General features: G+C 46.3%; 1 protein-coding gene across 1 annotated transcript; it reads right to left on the reverse strand.

The window, feature by feature from the left end:
* Positions 1 to 12163: 12163 nt before the first annotated feature.
* On the reverse strand, positions 12164 to 25522 carry CDHR5 (cadherin related family member 5). Its single transcript, XM_074149903.1, has 14 exons — positions 25453 to 25522; positions 25059 to 25237; positions 24113 to 24163; positions 23697 to 23789; positions 23469 to 23567; positions 22025 to 22135; positions 21477 to 21653; positions 21009 to 21099; positions 19201 to 19298; positions 18207 to 18413; positions 17059 to 17175; positions 16225 to 16297; positions 13651 to 13802; positions 12164 to 12763 (listed from the first exon to the last, which is right to left on the reverse strand). Exons 1-14 carry the CDS (start codon positions 25520 to 25522, stop codon positions 12164 to 12166), a joined length of 2118 nt encoding a protein of 705 aa, XP_074006004.1.
* Positions 25523 to 27285: the final 1763 nt, after the last annotated feature.

Below are 27285 nucleotides of genomic sequence, written 5' to 3' on the forward strand. Positions count from 1 at the left end.
CGCCCGCCACAGTCACACGCACCGAGCGCGGCGGTCCCCGGTCCGCGGCGAACGCGCGAGCCCCGCACCGTAACGGCAGCCCCGGCTTCGGCCCCCTTCAGAATTCAAACTCCAACCGCCGCCAGCCTCCTCCCCATTGGCCGACCGCGGCACCACGCCCTGCCTGATTGGTCCCGCCGCCAGCCGGCCCCGCCCCACCGCTGCATCACGGGAGTTGCCGTTTACCTCAGGCGGCTCGCGCCGCCGCGTGCCGGCAGGGAGAAGTGCAGGGTTGATTTTCTAATTAATGACCTTATAATTGGTCTCATCTGAAAGGCAGCTGTCACCACAAGGAGCATTCCTGCTCGCATGTGTTTCCGTTGTTTCCGTTGTTTCCGTTGCCCAGCTCTGGTCTGACGGCGGCTCTGCTGACGGCCGAAATCTGCTGATTTCTCCACGTTATTTCTCTGCCACAAACCCAGAAAATAATTGTGTTGTTTTCTCTGAGGGTAGCACTCCTTTTGGAACGCAGCTAGCCATTATCTCGGCTTTGTTACCCCAGAAAGCCTCGCTTTTCAGGCATCTCCGTCAAATACAATGCAGTCTTTGAGCTCTACAAGCTGCCTCCCAGTAACTACTCTGGTCTGAAGAAAAGGGCCTATGGAGAGGGACAAGCTCAGCCCCAGCGGCGCTATTGCTGGGCTCATGTGGTGCTCAGCCCGGTTAATTGCCTTCTCTCCTGCAGCATTGCAAGAGAGAATTAATTAGCCCAACAGGCTGCAGTAATACTGCTCTACTGCTCCCAGTGCCAGAGCAAGATTCTTCTCGTCTGCTCTTAATTACATGGCATAGACATGTCCTCCGAGTTAGCAACTTAATAAAGCGGCTGAAGACAGGCTGAGAGAGCTGGGGGGGGTTCAGCCCGGAGAAGAGAAGGCTCCGGGGAGACCTTAGAGCCCCTTCCAGTCCCTCAAGGGGCTCCAGGAAAGCTGGGGAGGGACTCTGGATGAGGGAGGGGAGCCATAGGAGGAGGGGGAAGGGTTTGACACTGAAAGAGGGGAGATGGAGATGAGATGTGGGGAAGAAGTTCTTTGCTGTGAGGGTGGTGAGAGCCTGGCCCAGGTTGCCCAGAGAAGCTGTGGCTGCCCCATCCCTGGAGGGGTTCAAGGCCAGGTTGGAGGGGGCTTGGAGCAACCTGGTCTGGTGGGAGGTGTCCCTGCCCAGGGCAGGGGGTGGCACTGGGGGGGCTTTAAGATCCCACCCAACCCAAACCATTCTGTGGTTCTATGAAGTGCTTTACAGCTCCCCACGCTAGTTTCAGGTTGTTCTTCAGCGCTGGTTTGTGTTCCTGACGGCTAACTGATATGAATTAAGACTAGTTGTTTACCTAATTTTAAGTGAAAGTTGAGATCTAAATAAAATCCAGTATCTTCAGGGTCTTCAGCATACAGACGTGTTGCTCCCTTCTGCGGTCTGAAATATGAGGCAGCTGTAAAAAAAATTTGCCTTAGACATGGACAGAAAATTCCTCTGAGTAATATAGATTAGCTGCCTGCTCTTATTGGAAATATTATTATTATTACCTGCCTGCTCTTATTGATCAATAAAAAAAAATTCTCATAAAGCAAATTGAATATTTTATGTGTAAAAAGTGATTTTTTTTTTCTTCACAAGTAACCTTAATAACTCTCAGACTCTGAAGGCGTTTGTGATGCCTGTGAGTTATGAAACTTTTGTACTCAGAAGAAATGTAATAATCACCCTTCACATTTCAGATATTCCATAGCATTGTTATGGTATCGATAAAAGGCACGAGCCTTCTTGTTAGTGCAAGTACACATAGTAAACACACAAGATAATCAGAGCCTGATATTTGTTTTGGGTTGGTTTTGTTTTTTTTCTTGAGAAAAGGTGCCTAGATTAAAGACAACCTGTGATCGTGTCCTTGATGGGTGATTCCTTCTTCACTGAGTGAGCAAGAAATACGTGACATACCTAAAAAGGATAGATGGCCTTATATCCCCCTAATAAATCTGTTATTAATATACCTGAACAGTTAACATACTTATCCTACAGTAAAATACTTAATGTATGCATAAAAATATATAAATCCAAACATAACAGCAGACATAATAAGGTCTCTTAAATTTTTCAGCTGTTCCATTAAGACTTATGGTACAAGTGTTTATTTCCATTTACACAACATCAAGGTGCGAAACAGAAGTGCAGGCTCTGTCATTCATCACAGCAACCTCTCCGTGCCTTACTTAACATAAGCTGGATGCTGTGGGCTGTTGTGGGAATGAATGGCTTGCGTGCAGGTTGTCACAGAAGTGCTGGTGCTCTCACAGCAATAGCACAACTGGACTTTCAATGGCTAGGGTCTTGTCCATGAACGAAAACTCAGAAGTGTCCAGAGAAATGAAAAAAAGCCTCTCTCTTATTCTTTCTGGGCTCCTCTGACAGCCTGTGAAGAAACAGACAGAGGATGACACATAATGTGATCTCTTGACCTTTCTGTTTGTACAAATACAGACTATTTTAACGTGATGCCTAATGCCATCACTCCATTAATATTCTGCAGACAAGGGACAACGTCGGGTGCTTCAGAAATGCGGCACAATGCAGTACCTCAAGGACTTGGTAACAGAGCGACACTGCTGGGTGCAAAAGAGACACCAGAGGTTTAGCCTAAAATGGGTGCTTCACAACATTCAGGAGCCGGGAAAATCCACGTGGTGCTCAGATCTTTGTGAGCGCACAACGCATCTTTTGTTTGATGTGTTTCAGGAGCACTCCGAGACCTTCATCCCATGGCGTTTCAAGAGAGAACTAACCCATGTTATAATAAACAGTTTCCAAGCGTGAGAACGGTCTGTTACCTAAGCTAGTTGAAGAGGAAGAGATAAGGCATGAAAGCAGAGATCTTGAGCAGCTCTTGGGGACAAGGTGCAACACGTTAAGATACAACATGTTTAGACTGAATGCTAAACGCCTGTTGTTCTAAGATTATTATTGAAATCTGAATTTCCACCCTTCCACCTAGATTTTTCTGCAGGACTTCCATATGATGAGTATTGCTGCTGTTTCTATGAGTAGAACTTTTGTATCAGGATGTTGTGGAAAGCATGTGTTTATAAAACTCTGGAATTGTGTGGTGAATCACCTGTTGTTGAATATTGCCCTGAAAAAGATTTCTGAGAATCTGTATTCTTTTTGATAATTGGGGCTGGTTTTTAATCTATTCTTGAATTCTGGCTCAAATGTAGAGCCATGTGTGTGTGCTGCAACATGTCCGGCTAACAGAGATGAGAGCAATAACCCAAAGCTAAACCTAGTAACAAATGCTTAAATTTTATGAAAATCCTGACTTTTTACAACAGTGACTGCCTTGCGCGACAGTCCTCCAAGCTGGAGTTGAATCAAAGTTTTCTTTTTTTAATTGTACATACTCACAAGTCTTAGAACACAATATTTTTATCTAGTCAGATGATAGTGAAGGAAATCTTATGAAACCTTGAATGCAAGTCAGTGAGTTTATGTGACTTTCTGATTTTACAATGTAAAATTTGACTGTCTTGAGCCACAAACAGGGGAAGGAGGCATCGGGATGAGGCTTCAGGAGGAAAACTTCTTGCACGTATGGAGAGAAGAGGCAATTTCTGTTGAGGAGTGCACATTTCCCTCCTCCACTAGATCTTTGTGCTTGTTTTCACTCCACTTCAGCCACTGCCTTTGCTGCTGTAAACACCACCTTCTGGATCATTCCCTCTTTTAGGAGCAAAAGATGGGACTGTACTCTCCAAAATACAATTTCTGAGTATTACTACTGGGTGACTGCTCTCCACAGGGCATTTCTGCAGCCTCAGTTTTTATTATAGTCCCAGATCTGTTCCTTTGAATCTATTTGTTGGACTGCTTTGTTTTTATTGATTGAATAAAATAAGCATTTAGAAAAATGAAAGGCCATAATTTGCTTAAAGTCCACGTGATGGAGTTGATCCCATTTCTTTAAGTTTCCAGTTACAGGTCTGCTGAGGTCAGTTTTATGAGGAATTAGTAAGCAACTAATGAAAAAATAAATTGTACAAACCAGAATAAAATTGAATTGACTTTTTTAAAGGCAAAAGAATCCATTTCAGAGGTAAAGACAGTGTATATCCAAGGCAAATCAGTTTAAAACAGGGCTTCTACAGTTGACTATTTATCATTTGGAAGTTGTTCTTTGAGATCAAGAATAATTTTCCCTGGATTATGTGACTGAAGGGATCAGGGTTCATTGTTGCTTTGGGTAAATGCTAGATAGTTCTGCTATCCTACATACAGGGAGAACAGGTCTCCAGTTGTCTTCTGTCCTTTTAAAACTAAACTAAGAAATGTCCTCTGCACTCTAATTAGCCACATGTCAAAGCCATTTTTCTCTCGGAGGCAAAAAAGGCAGAAGGATGCACTTGCCGTCAGCTGCGCCAATGAAGACCTGATGAAATCTGTGAGGCTATTCAGTTGTAAATGGGGACAGAATTTGGGCTAGGAGAAATAAATTTTCAGACATGTTTGTTTCTGTTACTTCCTGAAGGTAAAATGTTTATATTTTACTTGATTTTTCAAATTCCCTTCTTGCGTCTGCTGATTTCAATTCAGCTCTACAGTTTTCCCTGGCAGCCAAGAAAGGACGTTGCTGCTTTTCTCTGCGGAGGCCAAGAATGAAAACGAAATGGCCACTTTTAGGTGCGTGTTACTTCAGAAGAGTGTGCTTAAAGCTCAGAAGGATCATGAGCATCATCTCCCTTGGCAGCCGTGTCATCTCTGCAATGCATTTCAGTCTCCCTTCAGCTTCTGTCTGTAATCTCAAACCCAGACCTACCGCTGGCAGGCTGAAACTGCTGGTTTTCCCCCTGCAGATTTTTTGACAGCTGCAAACGTATTTTCCTGTCCTGTAAAGCCAGGGTTATACTAAGGGTGGACCAAATTCCTTAGAATTGTGCCCTGCATGGTCATTCATCTTAGATCACAAAGTGTTACTCCAGGCTGTTGCAGGGAAAAGAAATATCGTAATAACTGCACGTCTTACATTGCAACACATTTCTCAAAGATCCTAGAACTGGCATTGCATTAGAAGGAAAACAAGAACTTACCTGAGCCGGATTGCCCAGTACGTGCAGTATGTTAGTATATTTTACGTCTGACACGCATTTAGAGAATCCACATTCTCGAATTAATGCTTCTTTTCATAACGCAAGCTACGTGACAGTTTTTCACTCCTGCTTCTCTGTCTTTTAGCTAATATTAATGTGAGTTTGTGAGACAGTATTTTGAACCTATGGAGAAAAACTGCAGTAAGAGGATAAGAAGCTGGGGTGATTTTTTTGTTTGTTTAGTTTTTAACTCCAGCAAGGAAGCATTTGAAGATTCCTAGTTCTGCGTAATTTGTTCCTTAGTGGCTGACATCTATCAGAGAGACTGCCCTGGTTGATATTTGTATGACTAAAGCAGTCAGATAAAATAATCAGTAGAGAAAGGCCGTCATCTGCAAAGCCCAAGTCAAAGACCAGATTTGGCTTTTTATAGATCTGCATTACAGATATTAAACAAATATTATTCTAAGCTGGTAAAGAAGATTGTGAATGGGGTGAAAGAGATTTCTGAAATCTACCTGTGGAGTTAAACTTTCAAAAACATTTGAATGTCTTTGGAGTTCAAGGATGAACTTTTAAAGGTACTTAGATGCTTATTTACCAACAAGAAACCGCTTCAGCATAAGCACTTTTATGCTTTTCAGTCCTGCACGGAAAAGGGTCCATGTAGAAACCAGTGCATGAAACATGTCTGTCTGAGAAAAGTCCTGGTGCTCCTCCCAATATTCATATCTGAATCAAATATCAAATATCAAAATATGAAATATCAAATATCATATCTGAATATTATATTTATTTAAAAGCTTACTGAAACACTTCTTTGTTACTTTGCTTTATCAGTCTTCCGACTGAGCCAAACAATTTTATAAAAACATTGCTATCACTTCGTATATTTGTCTCTCATACAAATGTTTATAAAAGAACGTGGCTGTTGTACAATAATGCAAAAAGTCGGTCAACCTTCGCACCCTAAACCAGCAAAAAAATCCAACCAGATTTAGTGTCATCTCAGATAGATTTGAACTTAAAAGATTACATTTCCTTCTTGTTCCTTTCACATTTTTCTTCTTTTCCTTTCAAAAAATAATGTGAGATTGGAAGTGGAATAAGACACTACCTCTTTAAAATCAGTAATTTTCTTTGTTGTACATTATTTCCATTTTAAAAAAAACCCAAACAAATCAGAAATAGCCATAACACATTAGAAGTAAGATAAAAATGGAAGGTTTTGTTTGCCGTTTTTCAGTCATCGCTGCTTTTTAAATCCAGTTCCAATAATTTTCTTAAACTAAAAATACCGTCAGGGCAGGCTCAAGCCAGGAGACAAGAACACAGGGTCTGGAGGCTTTACCAGGCAATAGCTCGAAGAGGCTGAGCTCTGCCTGCTGCCAAGTTTTATCAGTTCTCCTCACAGTAACAACCACCACCACCACCACATTAGACATAATATTTACAAAACATCATCTCCTTTCAAGGGATCAAGCTTAACCCTGAAAAATGTGAAATACTGTGCCTGTACATACTGATGTTAGAAACAGAACACAATGAAAAGACTGGTTTAACTGGACCTGTCCGATTTCTATGTTTGAAAGATGAATCTTAAAGATATACTTGGAACTTATTGAAGGGAAGAGGGAAGAAGACTCTAATTCCCTGCCTGCACCCCAACCAAACAGCAGGGACTCCCACAGTCTCCTGGGGGGATAGATCAGCAGTAGCTGTGTGGCAGGGTGTGGGGATGGCTCTCAAGCTGAGCATGGCACTGATGGCTCACAGTGGACCTTCAGGGAGGAGGCTGCAGCGTGAAATGGGGGTCCTTGGCCATCACTACATCAGAGAGAACAAAAGAAAGAGGCACCCAAAACCTCTTCTGAGACCCAAATTTGGAAACAGGGTGTGGGGTTGGGGGAGTGGTGGTGGATTAGCATCAGAAATGTGGCTCAAGAACATTTTCCCTTGGTCAGTTCTGCCCATCCAGGTCCAGACAAAGGAAGTCAGTCCCCAGCCTCCCGCAGTCCCCCTCTCTCAGCACCATCCTAGCCTGGCTTCAGTACCTCAAAAATGGCATACGGAGGACCACCAGCCACGCTTCCCTCTCCCTGCCATGCCCAGTGACATCTTCTGATATGGCACATCAATGAAGGCACAGCACTGGTGGCATCTCAACACCCTCGTTCCAGGGATGCAGCCAGCCCTGTAATTCATACACTCACTGTGCGAATCATAATCAGGGTCTGCAAACGCACGCTCTCGTTGTGGGGAGCTGTTAGGCCAGGAGAGGAGAGGTCAGGGAAACCTCCCTGCTGACAGGACACCCCAGTTCACCACCAGGCTCTGAAGGAAGGGTCAGTGCAGGAAGGAGTTGGCAGAAGCTGCCTTCACCTTCTGCTTTCTCATTCAGGCTGTGGAGAATAAAACACACGTGCCTTTGCTGTCCATGTGATGGCACTATTTGAACACGCTTTTTCCCTTCCGAGTGCTGCGGTTTAACTTGTGTCTCAACAAGCACAAACTTCTGGGTATTTCCAGTAGGAATTTTGCAGGATAAAAGAACAAGAACATAAAAGCTTGTTGGGGGGACAGACCGAGCAGCTGGGGCTGTAGGGGAACGAACTGCCAACAGGGAGCCTGGCAGGTGAGTGGCACATTGACGGAATTTCACTTGCCAGCGGGGGGGAGGCAGAGCACCAACAGCCGAGGAATTGCAAACCGAGGGTGCCAGGACTCGCACGGCCTGCCAACAGAAACGGCCAACAGCGTGAGAAGCGCAGCTATGGGGGGGGAGGTGAAGCCCCACCAGATGAGTACAGATTGCAAATCCAGGGAGCTAATAAATCAGCGTGCCAACCCGTGTGCCCAGAAGCCCAAACAATTCGGCAGCAGAGGGCAGACAGACTGACAACAGCGTGCCGAGGGACAGGAACAGATCACATATGGCACAGCAACGAGGGAAATGGAGCAGCTACGCTGTGCCAGCCCACACCAACTGCCTTCTGCTGGAAACCATCCCGTTCAGTCATCGGTCACAGGTGTCATGGAGCAGCCTCTGGACAAGCAGAAAAGGTTTTTTCCTTTCTCCAGTTGTGTAGAAAGAAGAGTTACCGAAGGATAGTCCACAGGAAAAGAGTCACCAAATGTAAAAGTGAAAGTTGTGCCTCAGGTAATCCTGAGGCTGGCAAAATGCAGGAGGAAATGAGGAGGTGTTTCTGCTCCAGCACACTCAGGGGGCAGCTGGTCTTGGGGAGCGGTGTGTGCATATGTATCCCCTCGTCACTGTGCTGGTATCATCTCTGGTGACAGCTGGTGGGGCCCAATTCACCGTGCTGCTCTAGATACCAGCCCAGCACTACCTGGCTGCACACATCCAGCGGCACCAGGACTGATCTGAGCCTGCCCCCTGTCCCTTGGTTTCGGTAAACAGGTCTGTCTGTGTCAGCATTTCTCTCGGAAATGTTTTTCCTGGTTCACTGAAGGCAGACGGGATCAGGCAACCAGCAGTTCTTCCCAGTGCCAGTCAGTCACTTTTCAGGTCATTATGCTTTAAAATAACTCACAGGTCCTGAGGCAGGAATGGCCAATTGCAACCCATGTTATAGAGCTGGGGATAACAACTGGGTTCTGATAAGGACTGGTCCCAGTTGCAGAAAACTGGGACAGAAGGGCTGGTGAACACCAGGTTGCTTTTATCTGCACTTGGTTCCTTCTCTCAAACCTCCTCTGTCCCATCCAGTCTCCTCTCATGCCCCCATGGGTCAGAAAGCACAGAGCTGTGTCTGTTCCCTGTGCCCATCTGATGGGGAACACTCGCTGCTGTGTTAGTGTGACATCTGCTTCTTCGTTCAGCTTTCCGCTTTGCTTCCAGAGACCATCCCTTCTTCCATGTAACGGGGTTATGTCAGCCACTGCCCTGGGACACAATCCTGGCATTGCCAAAGCCATCCCTAAACAGCTGCGCACTCAGCACCTCTGAACCATCATAAATGCTGGTTCTTGGTGCACAGCAAGCTGGTGGCACATTTTTGGATCTTTAGTTAGAGGTCAAAAAGGCAAATGCCTGAAGGAGCTCAGAGTAGAAACACTCTGGCTTTGCCCACCCCTCAGCAATCCTCCTTTGGGTGGCTTCAGCGTGGGGCCAGCAATTAGCAGCTACTGGAGAGTTCTTGTAGTCCCGTGGGAAATGTTTGCTGGAAATGACCCTAAGCTACTGGAGGAACCATGTTTACATGGCAAACACAGAGTGCACTCCCTGACCTCTGTTATCAGACAAACCACACTTGTAATTTCTGGGCAAATACCCTTATTGCAGTAAGGAGGAAAGTCTTCCATGTCTTGGCCTCCACCGTCAGTAAAAGTGCAGCTTCTGAAGTCCATACAGCAAGGGCAGCTCTCCTCAGATAAAGGAGAGCAGAACTGACACCAGCACTGCGACAGGGAAACGTAGAGAAATAAAGCATGGACCAAGAGGATAAAAGCCTCCTTGGAAATCATTTGTGCTTTGGTGCACATGTGGATTCCAGCAGCCATGCTTTGGTTTCTCTCTCAAGGGTTTCTCTGGAGTAATGGCAGCAATGTGGAGATTGGCTTGTAGGGAAAAGGCAGGATTAGTTATTGGTTTTGCTTCTCTACCATGAGAGTTCTCCTGTTGCAATCCTGTGCTGTTGTGCTGAGAGCGTGAGATAAAACATCAGTGACCCAAGCTCCTTCTGCTGCATCCCTGGCTTGGAGACTCCTGAGCTTTTCCCTGGAAGTTAAGCACTCAACAGCCCGTGTCTGCTCTGTAGCTAGCCCCAAAATGAGAAAACCAGGAGCAGCACAAATTTAGTGCTGATAGATCAGAAGAGACAGATGCACACAGCCATATTCCCAGCCCAGTAGAAATCGCACCAGCTTTTGGTTGCCAGCTGAGGGAGGAGGTTGGTTGAAGGGAGGTATAAGTCTAGACCAGAGCATCAAACGCTTTAGAATCAGAATCGTAGTGGTTGGAAGGGACCTCAGAGATCATCGAGTCCAACCAACAGTAAAAAAAAAAAAAAAAAAAAAAACAAAACCACACCACAAACAAAACCACCACCCACCACCTGAACACACAACAACAACCACCAAACCAAAAACCATCACCCACCCACACAGCACCCCACCGCAAACCAGTAATCTTGGACACTAGAGCATGCCCTGAAGAACCATGTCTACACGTTTCTTAAATACCTCCAGGGATGGTGACTCCACCACCTCCCTGGGCAGCCCATTCCAATGCCTGATAACCCTTTCAGTAAAGAAATGTTTCCTAATATCCAACCTGAACTTCCCCTGGCGCAACTTGAAGCCATTACCCCTTGTCCTATCATCTGTGACTTGGGAGAAGAGACCGACCCCCGTCTCTCTACAGCCTCCTTTCAGGTACTTGTACAGAACAATAAGGTCTCCCCTCAGTCTCCTCTTCCCCAGACTGAACAACCCCAGCTCCCTCAGCCTCTCCTCGTAAGACTTGTGCTCCAGACCCCTCACCAGCTTCGTTGCCCTTCTCTGGACCCGCTCCAGCACCTCAATGTCCCTCTTGTGGTAGGGGGCCCAAAACTGGACACAGTACTCGAGGTGGGGTCTCACCAGTGCCGAGTACAGGGGGACGATCACCTCTCGGTCCCTACTTGCCACACTGTTCTTGATACAGGCCAGGATGCTGTTAGCCTTCTTAGCCACCTGGGCACACTGCCGGCTCATGTTTACTCCCTGTGCTACCCAGAAATGATGTGCTCTCTTTGCTGAGTTGGGGCTTTATGGCAGGGCCATAACTGAAGGCAATATTGCTGAAAGATGAGGGAGGATTGAGAGGAGGGGTCCAACACGCTATGATGCTGTCACCCCATGAACTCAATTCAGAGGTCGGCAGGCTTTCCAGCTCAAGCCTGGACTCAATCCAAGCACAGCAGAGCTGACTTGAACCACCTCCTTTCTCCAGCTGGAGCTCAGCTCTAGGTGAAGCTTGAAAGATAGTATTTTTTTACCAGCAAGAGAGCACTGGGCTCCTCAAGAACGGAGAAAGGGCATACGCAAAGTGGTTGGCATCTGGGACGAGAAGAGCAGAGAAATGGTGGTGCCATCTGGCACTTGGAGGCAATACTGACTTCCACCTTCTGCAGCTGTGAGAAAAGGGACACCTTGAGCCCTGTTGGACAAGGGAAACAATGGGAAACAACACGCTGACCCCACATCCAGCCCCCCTGGAATGATCCCCATTCCTGCCAAAAAGCCCAGAGAGCTGGAAATACCCCTGGCATTTTGTAGGCAGGTCCTGGCAGGAGCTCTTCTTTTCCCTGACAAATAGGAGACAGACAGCTAATGAAGTACTGCACAATTAGCGGTTTTATGACACAGAAAAATTGATGACAAAGTCCTTCAGTAAAAAACACGTGATTGGTTCTTGCTTACCACTGATAGAGGAAATAGCCACGTAAACTCCTGGCTGCTGGCCGGACAAGGACCATGATGGCACATGCCAGCTGCTTGTGCTGGGAACACAGAGCAGAGCCAAGCCCTGAAGTGAGCTCCTGGATAGTCATATGAGGAACAGCAGGGACAGGGTGACCTGTGCTGGCAGCTGGCATCAAAGTCTAACACCCCAAAGGGAACAGCCAAGCCGTCAACGCTGGCTTTTTTACCCACCAAGAGAAGATGAACACCGAGTTGTGCTACTAAATTGCTACGGCAAGCTGGGCTAACTGCTTCAAAGCCAGTTCAGCTACATCCCTGCTCTACCTGCAGCCGGTTTGGGAAATGGGAGGTAAGGGACCCCAGGGAGAACAGGCAGGAAGGTGGAGAGACGGGTCCTGTGTTCCCCCCACTCAAAATCCTAAGTGATATTTCAAGGTCTCACTAAAAGGGTGAATTAGCTGTAATCTCTTCCAGCTTTAATCTCTGCATTCAGAAAAGCAGGACAGGCAGCCTCATCCTCCTGCATTCCAGTTTCCCCCCTGAGCAGAAAGATGGGCTTCGTGTCAGCAAAGCAGCTGAGATTTCCTCATTTTTTGGGGTGGAGTGCAGGCCTATTGCCATTATATGTAACTGGCCTCTTCTGTCACTGCATCTGTGTGAGACATGTCAACTTTCACTGCTGCAGCTGGGAGTGATGAGCTCTCTGAAGCAAAGGACACTCCCAACCCTCTGTGGTGATCGTCCTTGTCATAATCATCTTCTTCCTCCTCCTCCTCATTGTCATTCTTCTGCAGATCTTGGTCACTGTCATTATCACCATCTGCTGCATTGTCCTCAATCACTTCAACCATCTCTCCAGCATCTGGATCCACATCAGTCTTAAACCACACGGCCTTGTAGCCATCATTTGCCACATGCCTGTCTGTCTTGAGGATAGACTTCACTTCTTTCTCATGCTCAGTCTCTTCTTCCGTTTCTTCCATTTCTTCCTCTTTTTCTTCCTGGTCAAAGATGACGGTGGAAGCTATAGAAGTCTTCGGGAGGCTATCAGTTTCTTCTGTATTGGAAGAGGGCAAGAAAAGTTCTGGCTGCTCTGGCACATGTGTCATCGACCGGACACTGCCATTTTCTGACGTCTCGTGCTGTTTGGTGCTCACATTTTCGTATTCATCTTGCTCATAAGATTGGTTCTGGTAACCCCCAGAGGTGTCCTTGGAGAACTACAGGAGGAGAGACACCTTGTGATTGTAGTGAAAGGAAAAGAAACGGGGTGTGGGGCAGGAAGGGGTGGCTGAAGTCACTGAGCTCATGCTCAGGAAAGCTTCAGCTAGTTTTGCAGTAAGACTTATTTGAAGCCTGGGAAAGATACAGCTCCCTTTTATTTATTGACTCCCTTTCTGTGTTTTTTTTCCCCAATAAGCATGGGCATATCTTCCAGGAGCGCTGAGCACCAGCAATGGATTCTGATCTGTACCCATCCATTTGGGGTATTACTCTGCAGTAGGATTTACCTCGCTCAGGCTGAAAGACTGTTGTTATTCCCCTGAGCTGTGTGCTCTGGACTCATGTTGTAGTCAGTGGAGTCCAGCCTCCTGACAGTCCCATCCTAAGGCAGAGACCAGCATCGGTCAGACAAATTACACCCCAAAGAAAGTAACCCAACTGCCAGGGACTTGAGGGAGCCAAAGGTAAATAGCTCAGGTGCAGCCAACAGGCTGAGCCCAGGCTTTAGGACAGGATATGAAGAGACCTTTGTCTCCATTGACTATAGAGGGAGGCCGAAGAGTGGTTTATCCTACAGACACATGTTTTTCAGAGACTACCTGTGGTTAGTGTCACGTTCATCCTAGATTTTGTGCTCCGAGGAGCTGTAGTCCCCTCCTTACCACGTCTGCTCATCATCTACCATACAGCTCCAGCCTCAGGGGGCAGAGAAGAACAGCAGCAAACACTACCAAAGCAATGCTACCTTTGCAAATATTGTCTCAGGAGTCATTCATCACCTTCACACACACGCGTAGCGTTTGGACAGCCCATCCATAGTTTAAAAACTCCTCAGATTCCACTTTCTAACTCTAAGAAATTTGGGTACAAACAAGGCACTTACCTTTTTCCTTATCAGGTGTTTGACTGGTTCTCCATACTGTTTATATATCATCACTCCAAGGAAGATTAAGGCAATTAATAGCAGTGCTGCTAATGTACCACCTAAGATAGCCATATCCTGAGCAGTGTGTATCTTGTCCGAAGGGGCTACACCTACAGGAAGAACAAACCAGTGTTACAAAGCCTAAAAATGGCAGCTGGCTTTTTCTGTCACAACATTTCATTGTGGGAGAAGCTCCAAGCGACTTTTGCATGGCAAAGCAGCATCCTGGGCTGCAGAATGGGACAGTGCTATATATTTAATGTCACAGAAAGCCAGTTGTTTGCTGTTCTAAAAGCAGAGGTTGTGGTTTGTTGGGTTTGTTTTATAAGGTGACCTCACAGAATATTATAACTTCCAAGGAGCTACATGAAGTGGAAATAGCATCCATTTACAGGACAATGACTTATTTAACTAAGCTAATATATTAATGACTGTATCAGATGCAGATGTTCCATGGAGCGAAGCTCGGTAGGGGTAGGTCTTTTGCTTTCCCACTTCCCCCATTTACACCAGCATGCAAAACTGAGGTATGTTTGTGTATGTGTGTGAAAATACAGAGCTTCTGTTAACCACAACGTCAATTCTGATACCGATGAGCACATTAAAATCAGAAATAAGAAAGTATAAGAGGCAATAGGAAAAGCATTAGAAGGTCCCTAGGACAGGAAACACACTTTCGTTCCCTTTTGTAGCTGTAGCCGTATACAGCAGCCTTCTCAGGAGCGGCTTATGCTTTCAGCCACCCGTCAGTGTAAGAGTATTTGTATAGAGATCAACATTATAGTGGAAAGACAGTAACTTCCTCAAGGGTAATCAGCTTGGTTTGGTGGTGGTGGTGGGATTCTTTATTTTTAAGCTTTCTAGTTTCATTTTATAGTGTAAATTAGTCTCTTTAAAGTTTAATGATTAACGAAACACAGTTTTGTTCTCTTGCTGAGCTGTTTATGACAATGGACTTTGAGTATTCCCTCTGCATTTGACTGAGCCCTCAGTTTATCATTAATATGTTGGGGAGGGTTTGGGACGTCAGTGAATTGCTGCTTGTTCCTCATGTCTCCTGGGGAGCCGCAGCCCATGGAGCTGATGTGAAACTCCACCACCCTTAACTCCTCCTGTGCTCCAGCTTGGTGGAGTGACTCACCCCGAGATCCTCGTGGGCTGGCTCTGGCACTGGGGTCTCAGAAACCAGAGGCCAATGTACAGTTACAACTTCCCAGAAGGAGAGGATATTTAAAACTACTCTAGTTTCTCCCTGGATATTGGAACGCTCAGTAAAGCACTCTCCAACACATTGCGTGCACATTCATTAACACCACTTCTTAGAGCTGAGGGTTAAATATCCTAAAGATTGGCCGGGCAAATGGTAATTTCAGCTGTTTAGTCCATTCCTGGGTGCTGGCTATAGTGAATAGAGCTCAATTCCTCCCATAGTGTCTGAGTCATTCAGTGTAATTTCAGTCCACTTTTTTGCATAGTCACCAGCACCATTTTTTTGTGGAGTTTAAATACCAAGGGCAACATTTAAAAATTGCACAGAAGTGTTGGTACATCTGTTTGGAGTGTTTGCAGCTCTGTGTACTGACACCTGAACTAGCTTTCTGCTCAGCTGGACTGTGTCCTTAAATTTGGTTTAGGTAGTTTTTACACAGCCCGTGTTTTCAGCTGTGCAGTGGCACTACCTTTAGGGAATCCAGAAGCCCATTTCTTTTTTTGCTCCAGAAATCCCCACGATGGTCGCGGTTCAGAGGGTGAAGTAATGGAAGAGCCCAACCGGGAACTTCAATCACACATCATCATGTGGAATCTGGGCATTATCTGCCTATCCTGGTGTGAAAATGCATGATATTTGTTCATCTTAACCCAAAGCGTAAGAGGCTTCATAAGCTTCAAATCTAACTGATTTATAAGATCTGTTTAAGAGCCATTTCTAAGAAGAATGGAAGAGTAAGCTATTTTTATGGCAAAGCCAACTGAGAGCTGGAGGGTTATATATGTAACCTCATGTCTATTTTATTTCTCATGGGTCATTTCTTCTGGTAAGACCTTAAGATGTTGGAGTATAAGAACTTGACCTGAGTAGCAAGTGCTTTGGGCTCATGAGAAAGCCCAGCTTTGTCAGGGTTTGCCAACTTCTGTCTGTTCTGCATAAGACAGGAAATAATATTGCAGTTTTCTCTATTTCTGGCTAAAAAAAGAACAATAATGTACCAAGGTGTCAGGGCAACCCTCCTTTGCCATAAGACATCCTGGGTTATTTCTGTCTCACAAAACAGCATGAAGCGACCCCAGGTTTATCTTTGGAATAACAAGACGAGACACTACGATACATGGTGCTACTTACAGCCTCAGGAGGCTGTTCAAGGCATGTGGTGATCACGTCGTAAGGATACATTTTGAGTGTTTTCCCTCTTACAGCCACCATAGAACCTCAGGTCACTTCAGTGGGTGACCTGTCATTGCCAGTTTGCCCACAGAAATTGAAAAGACACCCCAGTCACCTCCACGAAGCAGAAAAAGAGACACCCAGCCTACCTGTGGCAGGGATGACCTCCACCACGATTACAGTGCTCGCCTCCTGCATGCTCACCGTGTCTTTTCCAACAGCCTGTGTGAACATGGGAAAGAGATAGCTGAGGAACTTCCTAGATCTCCAACTCACTCTCGAGCTCTATGGTGGGCACTTTGTGGACGAAGTACTTTGTCCGTAACCTCACCACATGCTCACAATATCCCTGCCTTGTAGCTGGACAATCTAGTCACAGAGGAAGAAGAGCTCTGAAGAGTCCCTCTGTCCTGGGCCAGCACCAGGTGTGTTGTTTGTGTCCAGCTTTGCAGCACAGTGCAGGCAGATGGACAAAGTGAACATCTAGCTTCTGAGGAAGTCTAAAGTTATTAACTGCTTCCTTTGACCTGAGCAGAAAAAGTACTGGATTTACCAAAGGATTTCCAAGTTTGGAGCTGTAGCCTTTAGAGCTGGGGTATATGCCAGTGTTCATACTCTACCCCTACCTACACACCAACCTACTAAAGGGAGTTCATACTCCCTTTTCTGTTAATCAGAATCAAACTGTGGGAAGGGGACTCTTGAATACCCCCAGTTGACTTTCTTCTTGTCTCTAATGATATCTTCCACAGGACTGGAGAAACAATTTTACAGCTAACCCCAGATATAACCTGTATCACACAGAGTAAATTTGCTATCACTTCACCTCCCTCCCCATACGTTTATGATGCAAATTATTGAGCTAAGGACTGTCCCTTCATTATATCCGTTACCTAATGGAATTCTACCCTTGGTGCTTCTCTACTAGAAACTACCCCTTCCCTCCATGACCCTAAGCAAGATAAGGAAGAAACTTCTCCTACCTCAATAGTTACAGTTTTCGGTGACTCCAGCATCACATTTGTCAAGATGAGTCCGTCTTTGGTTGCGATGAAATCCGTGCTGTTTTTTATGTAGTACTCAATGCCTGGGTTGACTTTCTGAAAAGCCAGAAGGGTGAATGATTAAACTACCCTGTTTGTGCTTTGCACACATCTTCATAACAGCCCACTGGCAGGACTTGTCAAATGCACCCAAAGTATGAGCAGGTGGATAAATCTGGACTGAGGAGGTGAGAGAGGTTGAACTCAAGTATGTTCACCTTGTTGCTCAGAGTTCAAGAAAGTACTCTAAAAGCATTGCCTCCAGAAAAAGCCCAAGTCTTACCCAGCTTGTGTTGGTAACTTTAGTATTCGCCCAAGCAAAACTCATCTATGCAAGGGACCTTGTAAATTTGATGAGTTCTGCCTTTAATACAGTGCCAGAGAGATGTACGTGGAGAATAATCCCCCTGCTGAGATCTGCACAAATTTTTCCTTTGTGTCTAGGCTGTTATTCCTCTACCAGACCCCCAGTCTTGTTATGGAAGGCTCGGCATCAATAAAACAAGCACTTTTTTCTATATTTAATAGGGCAGGATGGGGATGTCTTTCCTTCTCCCAAGTATGTTGTTCAAGAATGGCTCTCTCAAAACAACCCCTTACAGGGAGAAGGTTAACAATTTCCAGCCCAGGACTGCACATCCTTGCTCGTCTGTTGTCTTTGGACTGGCTCCTCTTCCCAGGCCAGTCCACAAATAGCTCTCCTTGAGCTAACAGAGGACACCTCTGCCTGGGATCCTGCCACCCTGAACTCTTCAAGGAAACACTTCACCCAGCCCAAATTCAGATCTGGACCTGTTGACAGTACTTGCCAACCCCATGCTTTCCTCAGCAGGCTGTTTAGCAGGGGATCAGCTCACCCACAGAGATCTAGGTGGGACTGGCTTTTGGAAGAGGAGTCCAACAGCTTCTCCACATTACATTATACCATCAGCAGTTCTGATCTATGTGGAATTTCCAGGGAAATATAATATGGAACACCAGAGGAAAATGTGTTTGCCTCTCCCTACCTCCCCCCTTCCTCATGTTTTCTGATCCTGCACTAAGCCTGAAGCAGTGAGAAAGAATGCCGTGCATTTTCAGTTTCTTACCTCAGTGAAATCATCATCTTCTGCTGTTATCATCAGGGGTGTTGAAGGATTCTCAGCTTGGAAGACAAAGCTTTTTGGGGCCAGACCAACAAATACTGTCCCGTTGTAGATCTTGGTCTTAAAGTATGGTGGATAATTATTTTTACTGACGACCTTAATGTCTACACTGGCTACGGAGTATTTCTGTATGTTGTTGACCTGGGTTGCCTAGAGAGAGAGAGAAGGAGAGAGAGATACCAGCCTTTTCCTATTAGTGATGAGACATAAGAGGATAGGCTTGATCTGAAGCCCATTGCAACCCAGGAGGTTCTTTCCATCATTTTCAGTGAACTTCGAGACAAGCCTGTCACAAGTGGCCATATGGTTTGGAGTCCTTGTATTTTAGCTTGCTTCTGCTGTTGGCACTCCACACAGTCTTGGTCTAGCCCCAAAGTCTAGATAGGATCCTCCATAGGGGCCGTGCCTGGACAAATTGCCACGCTTCAGTACAAAGCGGTGAGATTCCAGCAGGCAGAGGCTGCTCGTCTTCGTGAGGGTTTGGGTCAGTTCAGTTACTGCCTGAGAGTCCACGTCTTCCTGGGTACGTATCTGCAGGGAGCGCTTTTCAACTCCCTCCTTTCCTCTTGGGCTGAAGTCAAAAGCAGAGCTTGTCTCTGCGGCTGAGTTACGTTAACTACTGTAACACAAGCTCCAGGCATGCCTAATGAAAACCTTCCAGTTATGCTCCTCCATACTTTCCGCTCAGCAGGATGTCCCCTTTCCGTTAACTTGCTTTGGTGATGCAATCCACACATAAGGGAAAAAAAACCCTCTTAACTTCTGTAAGAGCTTGGCATGAAATTGGTATAAGACACTGGTCAAATGCTAGGCTCTTCCAAAAGAAATGCTATAACCAAGTTAGCTTTAATTAATGTAATGGATTCCTGTCACATGGAGACCACTGTTTCCTAGAAAGCCATCTATGCGGGGTTGTTGTCTGCAACGTCAGACTTACCATGACTTGCAGTAGGTATGAGTCTAAGGAAGTTGCTGCTTTGTTCATAGTTAGATTCCCTGTGTCTGCATCCACTGAGAATACTTTGTCTGCATCCCCTAAAGAAAACGGAAAGACAGTTCAATCAGCAGATACCTTCATAAAGTGACCTGGAGCTCATTGACTCGTACGTTTTCACATCTTGGTGACAATACCCTCAGGGGATAACGCTGGTTTCCTTGCCTTCCTGGTTGCTCCGAGGGCTGGGAGTGCTGGGCAGGTATTCAGAGGGACTCAAAGACGTGGAGCAGATGTGTGTGAACCCAAGTAGATGAGGTGGGACAGCTTTGCATGTCCAGTGCCCAGGCCCAGATATAGCCAGCTTAAATTCTGCTAAGTGCCTAGATCCTGCAGACTCTGCTGCAATTTGAGGACTGAAGGTCTCCAGTTCCCTAACCTGAACCCAAACCCTAACTGAACCCCAACTGCACTTCAGGAGAGATAAGGGAAGGATTATTCCTATTTTGAAGGCAAGAAACCAATCTATGAAGAATAGTTGGGTGGGGATTTGTCTCAAATAGCTCTAGGCATCTAAAGGGAAGACATCGCTACCTGACGTTATCTCTATTGTGAAGAGAAAATGGCATCTCAGTGCATGATTTACCAAATTTACTGTGAACATTGGCCTCAATGTGAGCTGTGTTCTGCTCCAGAAATGCTGATTTCTCTCTACTGCCTACAAAAGGAGCCCGGACACAGAAACCTTCTTGTATTGATGCAGAGGTAGAAATCAGCTTCCTACATCTCTAATCTGTGCTTGAATTGTAAAAACATCTATGTTGGATATATGTTAAAATATAAGCAAAAATTTTAGTTCTCATCCTCACTCTGAGGTAGCGGGGTCTGTATTTAGACAAGGAACCCCCAGTCTGCGGTTCCCTATTGACTGCGGGGTAGGGAGGCCACGCTACATCCAAGATGCCAGTGGAATTTGAGGTTCTTCAATGTTCTTATTCTCAGGATATTCAGAGACGTGGTGCCGTGTGGTATAGGTAAAGGGAGATCAACAAGTGATCACTCTGCCTGACCAATGTGATCTACCTTTGTCTTGATGGTTATTCAAGCCCCCTTATTGTTTAAAAAAAATTTTTTAAAAAAAAATCCTTTGAATGAAATAAATGGCCCAGTCAATGACTGGGCAATCAGGTGACTGTATTCAAGAAATCTTTTTGAAATCAAGACTAAAATAGGGCAGATTAGACAGTGGCAATGTGCTGGGGAATAAAAACATAATTCTTGGCAATGAATGAAAATTATGCTGATGATGTCGGAATTACAGGTTCAGTTCAAAGACTGAATGAAAGTGGTGTGGCCAGACTGGCAAAATCAAGTCTAAAAGCTTGAAGATAAAATACGTCTCACCTCCCCCTCCCCCCCGAAAAGCCCTCTGGAAACAGGTTTCAAGGAGATTGGTTTGTGAGACTGTAATTCCCGTTTTCTTTCTCTCTGTAGAGTCTGTTTCTTGTACTTAATCCACAACGTTATGTGGATCTAGTTCATTTTTTGTGGCAGAAACAGAGGGGCAGATCCCCAGGCCCTCAACTCCCAACGGGGGGCATCTCCTCAACTCCCAACGGGGGGCATCTCCTCAACTCCCAACGCGGGGCATCTCCTCAACTCCCAACGCGGGGCATCTCCTCAACTCCCAACGCGGGGCATCTCCTCAACTCCCAACGCGGGGCATCTCCTCAACTCCCAACGCGGGGCATCTCCTCTCGGCAGATAACGTAGGGGACATACGAGCAATGGAAGGTGAAATGTCTACTTACCACCAACAATACTGTACACGATTTTTTCATTTAAAAGGTAGTCAGGATCGACAGCGTAGATCGGCCCCGGCTGCAGGGTGATTGGTTTCATCTGCAATAGCAAGGCCAAGCATCACATACTGCATTCTCCCGTCCCAGCATGGCTCTGGTGGTTTTTTTCTGGGCAAAGTGGCATTTATTACTGGGAGATGGCTGTGACAGGGCAGAGGTGAGACAGCCCAGAGCAAAGTGTTTCCCAGCTCTCGCCTCTCCTGTGATGTGCTGCAGGAACAAGGACAAGCTGTGCCACTTTGGGGTGGGGGAACCTCCACTTTCCAGGATGATGAAGGCTCCCTGTCTTGCTGAATGGATTTATGACTGGAGATCACCACAAGCTCCTGGAAATCATTAGGCACTACCCACTGGGAATACCATCTGGATATTGTCTGAGGATAGCATCAAGGATACAGTTCGATCACGCCTGCTTACCGGTATCTCGTAGATATTCACCGTCCCGGTATAGCCGCTGCTGATGCAGATGCTCTTCTCCGTGTTAATGAAGGAACAGGGTTTGAACCAGGGTGGTTTGGTGTCAGCTTGTTCAATATGTATGTTTATTGTTGCGTTAGCTGTGTTGGTCATTTCGGGGCTGTCCATGGGCCTGTCCTGTACCCAAAGGCAAAGCCCACTCATGAGATGCAAGTTCCACTGCCAAAAGAAGAACCCACCCACAAAAGCCAGTGGCTCGAGGGCTTTTAGCTGGTGTAACTCCATTCTAAGGCTTAGCAGTTTGTGCCAGATTAGCTAAAACAGTGAATTACCTCATTCTACTCACAAAGGTGGACCGAATGTAAGGCTGGACACAGTCACTGTGTAATTCTTGCCCCCCTCACTGGACGGGGGAAGGCTGCTCCAAAACCACCACCCCCAGTATCCACCCTCCCGCCTGCCGTCCCGGAGATCTCCCACTCAGACTTACCCTTCAGGTAAAGGAGACCGGGGCAAACAAGGTATTTTATTCCTCCTAACGAACTTACCCTTGCATACAAGACCAATGTTGTAAAATTAAATTTCTCATAGTCCAATGCTTTTTGTAAATAAATTGCTGGGTTATTAACTCCTTTTATGGCAAAATAGCCGTCTGTGCCCTGGGGGGAAAAAAATGGGAAAAACCCTATTAGCGGGCTCAATCACAGACATGTACAAAATACCGCTCATTGCTGTGTTTGTCATCCCAATTGGACCTTTAGGCCTGGGGACCCAGATGGGGGGGCGCAGTGGGAGAACACCAGGTCAATTTAATCTTTGGTGTTACACCCCGGAGTTGCCTGCCTCGTCACAAAGGTCTGTGCATGTTCCTCTGAGTTTTCTTCTCCAGGATCCCTTGCTTTGCCTGCCCACCTGCTCGGCAGGTACCGGATGAAATCTTTTACCTCATTTATTTCCTACACTCAACAGGTTGTCAACAATCCTTGATTGTGTCCATGACAGCCAAGCGATCTCACACCCATGCACGGAACAGGTCAGAGATGTCTCAGCACCCGAGAGCTGGCAAGATCACTTGCCTTGGTCTAGCACAGCTGAACTTTGGAAGCAACCGTAAAGCTAAATTGAAGTAGTGTAAGTTGCATTTTACTCTATAACCTTCTGCACTTGCTTTGGTTCTCCTTTAATCTTATGTCTTGACTAGAGTTCCTCTGGATTTCTAAATCCCTCTGGATTTACACCAATGCGAGTACAAAGTTTAGTCCCACAGCTGAAATTCAAGAATTTGTGGTTTCCGTTCACAGCCCTTAAAATCCCTGGGGTTATGGAGGCAGAATGTCAGACACTGCCTGCTCACTCCACAAGGCTTTTTAAAAGTGTAAATATACATTTTGCTTTTCTTTTGCATTTACTTTTTCTTGGTTTCTAGCCCTTGCACTCTAGGCTGGCATCAATTTAACTGCGCACACAATTCACTTCCCATATTATCAAGCAAACAAGGCACTAAACGGGGACCTGGGGAGAGTGGTGTCTGCCTTTGGCTTTGCCAGAGACTCTGTGTGTGATCTTGGGCAGCTCATCTTATCTCCTCTCCGCATGGATGCTGCTGACAAACAGGACCATGACTCCTTCTTCCCTTATCTGACTCAGTGCAATTCTGAACTCTGCGAGGTACAAAGGTCCCTCCCGATATGTTTACAGACCATCCCAAGGAGACTTCCCTGGATCATATGGCTCACAATATCCTAGATGAAAGTTTAACCTGTACAGTGTAATAAAAGCGTCAGCAGTAACAGAATTCAATACCTGTAATGTTGATTGCTCTGTTCTCTGCCAACCAAACCAGTGCTTGGGTTTTGCAAAAGACATACCTCCTCCAGAAGCTGTCAGAGAACTAAACGCAATAGGGTGGCCTTAGCCTCAGAGCCGGAGCTCTTCTGAATTAAACACGAAGACTTCTCCAGAGCTACCATTTTTTCCCCCAAAGGTGCTCACCGTCACTTCCGTTGTGAGTTCGTAATATATGGTGTCCATGTCAGCATCGCTAGCGCTTACATCTTCACGGGCTACAATGGTTGCGTTCACTTTTGTATCCTGAAAAAAAAAAAGTCGCTGTGGTTATTCTTTCTGTGAAAGGGGCTGAAGTCTTCTCCCTGCCGACCCTTCCTTAGTCCCGCAGCGCTGGGTGACTCGGTGCTCTCTTCACTTCCATAAAACGCTTACCTCGGGAACAACCACCGTGAGATTCCCTTGCGCAAACACTGGGCTGTTATCGTTCATGTTGAGAATGGTCACCTGAATTTCCAAATAATTTGTCTGCAGAAAGGGCAAAGCGAGAGATTCGAAGACAAAAATCAAACTGTTGGGGGTGGATCCTGGTTCACAGAGGGACCAGAGGGGCTGGTGTAAGGAGCACAGCGGGGTGGGGGCTGGATGGGGCTGCCCAGGCGTTTGTGGGTTTGTTCCCACCCCCTCCCCATTCACAGACCCTTGGGCACTCTCTTTGGCTGTGAGAGGAGTGTGTGTGTGTCCAAATAGGACGCCTCCTCTCCCTGCTCCGTGGGCTAGGAAGAGCAGAGGGAAGTAGGTGCTGCCCTGCGGTACCTTTGAGAGGGCCGAGTGTTCGGAAGAGCACTCACCTTCCCAACAGAGTTCTCACAGATCAGGCTCACCAGCAGCAAGTTGGTTGCCTGTATGCAAAAACAAAAACTCAGCCGTTGTAGAAACAAGCCAAAATGTACTAACTCTTTCTACAGTAAATGAGACAAATACACCCATCGCTGAATCAGAAATGCTGCTGGGCTTTATCTTGTTTTCAGGCGTATCTATCTTTTCCTTTCTTTCCTATACAGCCATCCATCAGTGCTGGGATCTTGTTTATGGTGGAGTCAAAGCAGACCAATCTTCCAGCTTCTCTCCCTGTGATTCCTCTAAAACATTGGCAGAGCTAATCGGCCATTTTCTCCCACTTTAGGTGAACTCAAACAGAGATTTCTTTTTAAATTGAATGAAATAGAAATGTACCATGCAGCAAGTACAGTGTCACCTGCAGGGTGATAACTCTGCTGTTCTTCGCTCAGATAAATGCGGGGAAAAGGCAGCTTAAGGATGCTTGTGGCAGGGTACAGAGCACTCCAGGAAGGTAAAATAATTTAGCAGCAACCTAACTAAACACCCTGACCTTTTATACCGGCTTTAGGCTTCACACAAGATCGCCTGACTGCTCAGAGCTGTGTTTTCTACAGGAAGACAGGGATCATTTTACGAGCCCTGGAGAGCTCTGAACACTACAGTTGCCACATTTTTGGTTTTAAAACTTCCCCTTGCTTTAATTCATACAGAGTCATTGCAGGAAGGTTACAGCAGGTCTCCCATGCATTCCCCCACCCATACTCTGCTTGTGGAAGGGCTGACCTCCCAAGCGATGAGCCCAAACCCAACTGAAATAGGTTTCTTTTTCAAAACTATTTCCCAGATGCTTTAGAAACAGGTTATGAATCCCTGGAAGGCCAAGGCCCAGGTTGAAACTCATTGCATCCCAGCATGATCCATCTCATCCTTACAGCCTGTCAGCTAAAGACTTACCTCATAGTCCACACTTCGGGTCAGCTGCAGCTCGGACCCCACTATAGCGAAAAAACTGCCATCGGGGGAATAAGGGGCAATCCTTACACTGAAGTCTGGTTCCATATGGATAGTGGCCACCACGTAGCCAGGAGAGTTATTTTCATAAACACTTGGTCTGCTATTATTGACAGAACATCCTGGGAAAATACACAGATGAGACACAAAATTACGCAGGGATTCACATCACAACAGAGCTGGGTGAGCCCTGAGACCCCTCTGGTGACCGTTGGAGAGGAGGTTGTTGAACAAAGCTGTCTCCGAGTAGAGCGTGTCGATCTCCCACCTGTAATGGTGCAAACTGCTGCCACCGGGGTTATTCCTCTGTGTTCACGGACCTCCTGCAAGAGCTTACCTGTTTGCTGCTGGGTTGTGAAGGGCAGCAGGAAGAGCACAGAGGTGAGGAGCCAGTGAGAAACAGCCATGGTGAGCTGCCAGTTGTTGAAAAAAAATCCCTGTTTCTGATTAAGCTGATCCACTTCTCCCCTTGTTCCTCCCAGTGCCGTCTTCTGCCTTCACTGTTTCACAAAGGCAAAAAACATTGGCTGGAGTGGATCGCTGCCGTTCAACCTTTGCCTCTTTGCCTCATTGGATGACTTATTGAAAGATATTAACCAGTCACGGAAGGTGATAATGCGTAAATTCCTGGGTCTTTCCTATCCTAAACTCTCTGTAGCAACAAGGATCTATTTGAAGCATTTCAGAATTCAGAGCCGAGCCCCCCGAGATAAGCACGAAGGAGGACAAGGGCTGACACTTGGGAAGCTGTCTGTATATTCCAGCCTCTCCCGGTGGGGAGGAAGTGGGCAAATTTATGTTTCTGATGTGCCAGAATCTGGTTTGATCAGATCATTTCCTGGAAAAAGGCGTAATGATGCTACTATACCTCCTATGTCTTATTTATTCAGCCAGTCTTTTTCTGCATGGCCCACTCTCGTGGTTTAACTCCACCCAGCAGCTGGGACCACGGAGCCACTCGCTCACTCCCCCAGTTGGAATGGGAGAGAGAATCAGAACAGTAAAAGTGAGAAAAAACTCATGGGTTCAGATAAAGACACTTTAGTAAGTAGAGCAAAAGCCGCACACGCAAACAAAGCAAAACAAGGAATTCATTCCCTGCTTCCCATCAGCAGGCGGGTGCTCAGCCATCTCCAGGAAAGCCAGGCTCCATCACGTGTGACGGTTACTTGGGAAGACAAACACCATCACTCCGAACATCTCCCCCCTTCCTCCTTCTTCCCCAGCTTTAGAGTCATAGCATCATAGAATCATCCAGGTTGGAAAAGACCCTTGGGATCATCGAGTCCAACCATCTACCCTACTCTACAAAGTTCTTCCCTACACCATATCCCCCAACACCACATCTAAACAACTCTTAAACTCATCCAAGGATGGTGACTCAACCCCCTCCCTGGGCAGCCCGTTCCAGTGTCTGACCACTCTTACTGTGAAGAATTTCTTCCTAATGTCCAGTCTAAACCTACCCTGTTGCAGCTTGAATCCATTCCCTTTTGTTCTAAATATAGATATATAGTTTATATCCTGAGCATGATGCCATATGGCATGGAATATCCCTGTGGTCAGTTGGGGTCAGCTGTCCCGGCTGTGTCCCCTCCCAACTTCTTGTGCCGCCCAGCCTGCTCACTGGTGGGCTGGTGTGAGGAGCAGAAAAGGCCTTGACTGCTTGGCAGCAACCAAACCCATCACTGAATGGGTGAAACATCACTGAAACATCACTCCCATCCTGAATCCAAACCATAGCACTGCTCGTGAGAGATTAACTCCATCCCACCTGAAACCAGGGCACCCACATTCCCTTTTATAAACAGGTTTTGTTCTCCAGCCCATGACTTAGGGTTTCTCTCTTCGAGTTGCAGTCTGTCATGTTGTTCCTGAAAAACAGATTTTTTTAAAAAAAAAAAAAAAATTAAAGGCCAGTTCTGAAATGTCTCATCTTTATTTCTGGAAAAGGCAAATGTTTTGGTGAAGACAAAACCATCTTGGCTGCTCTTCTGTTGGGATGGTACAGGAAGGAGCCGGGCGCTGTGCCAGTCCTTGGGCTGAGATAACCGGTTACGTCTCTGAGACAATCTTGTTAGTCCCAGCCACCCTCCAGTACCCTCCCAGGGCGAGCAGAGTGGATCCAGAGGCAGCAGCCAGGCTCAGCCCAGCGGTTACCCAGCTACTT

The sequence above is a fragment of the Numenius arquata genome, chromosome 6, assembly GCF_964106895.1.
Source record: "Numenius arquata chromosome 6, bNumArq3.hap1.1, whole genome shotgun sequence".
Classification (NCBI taxonomy): domain Eukaryota; kingdom Metazoa; phylum Chordata; class Aves; order Charadriiformes; family Scolopacidae; genus Numenius; species Numenius arquata.

Bases quoted from the DNA above. Each gene is read 5' to 3' on its own strand.
- CDHR5 (XM_074149903.1), bottom strand. From the start codon at position 25,522: ATGGCTGTTTCTCACTGGCTCCTCACCTCTGTGCTCTTCCTGCTGCCC. The intron at 21,100-21,476 runs GTAAGCAGGCGT...TTGCTATTGCAG, and splicing joins TGAATATCTACGAGATACCG to ATGAAACCAATCACCCTGCA. The intron at 13,803-16,224 runs GTAGGCTGGGTG...TTCTTCCTGTAG, and splicing joins GGAGGTCATCCCTGCCACAG to GTGTAGCCCCTTCGGACAAG.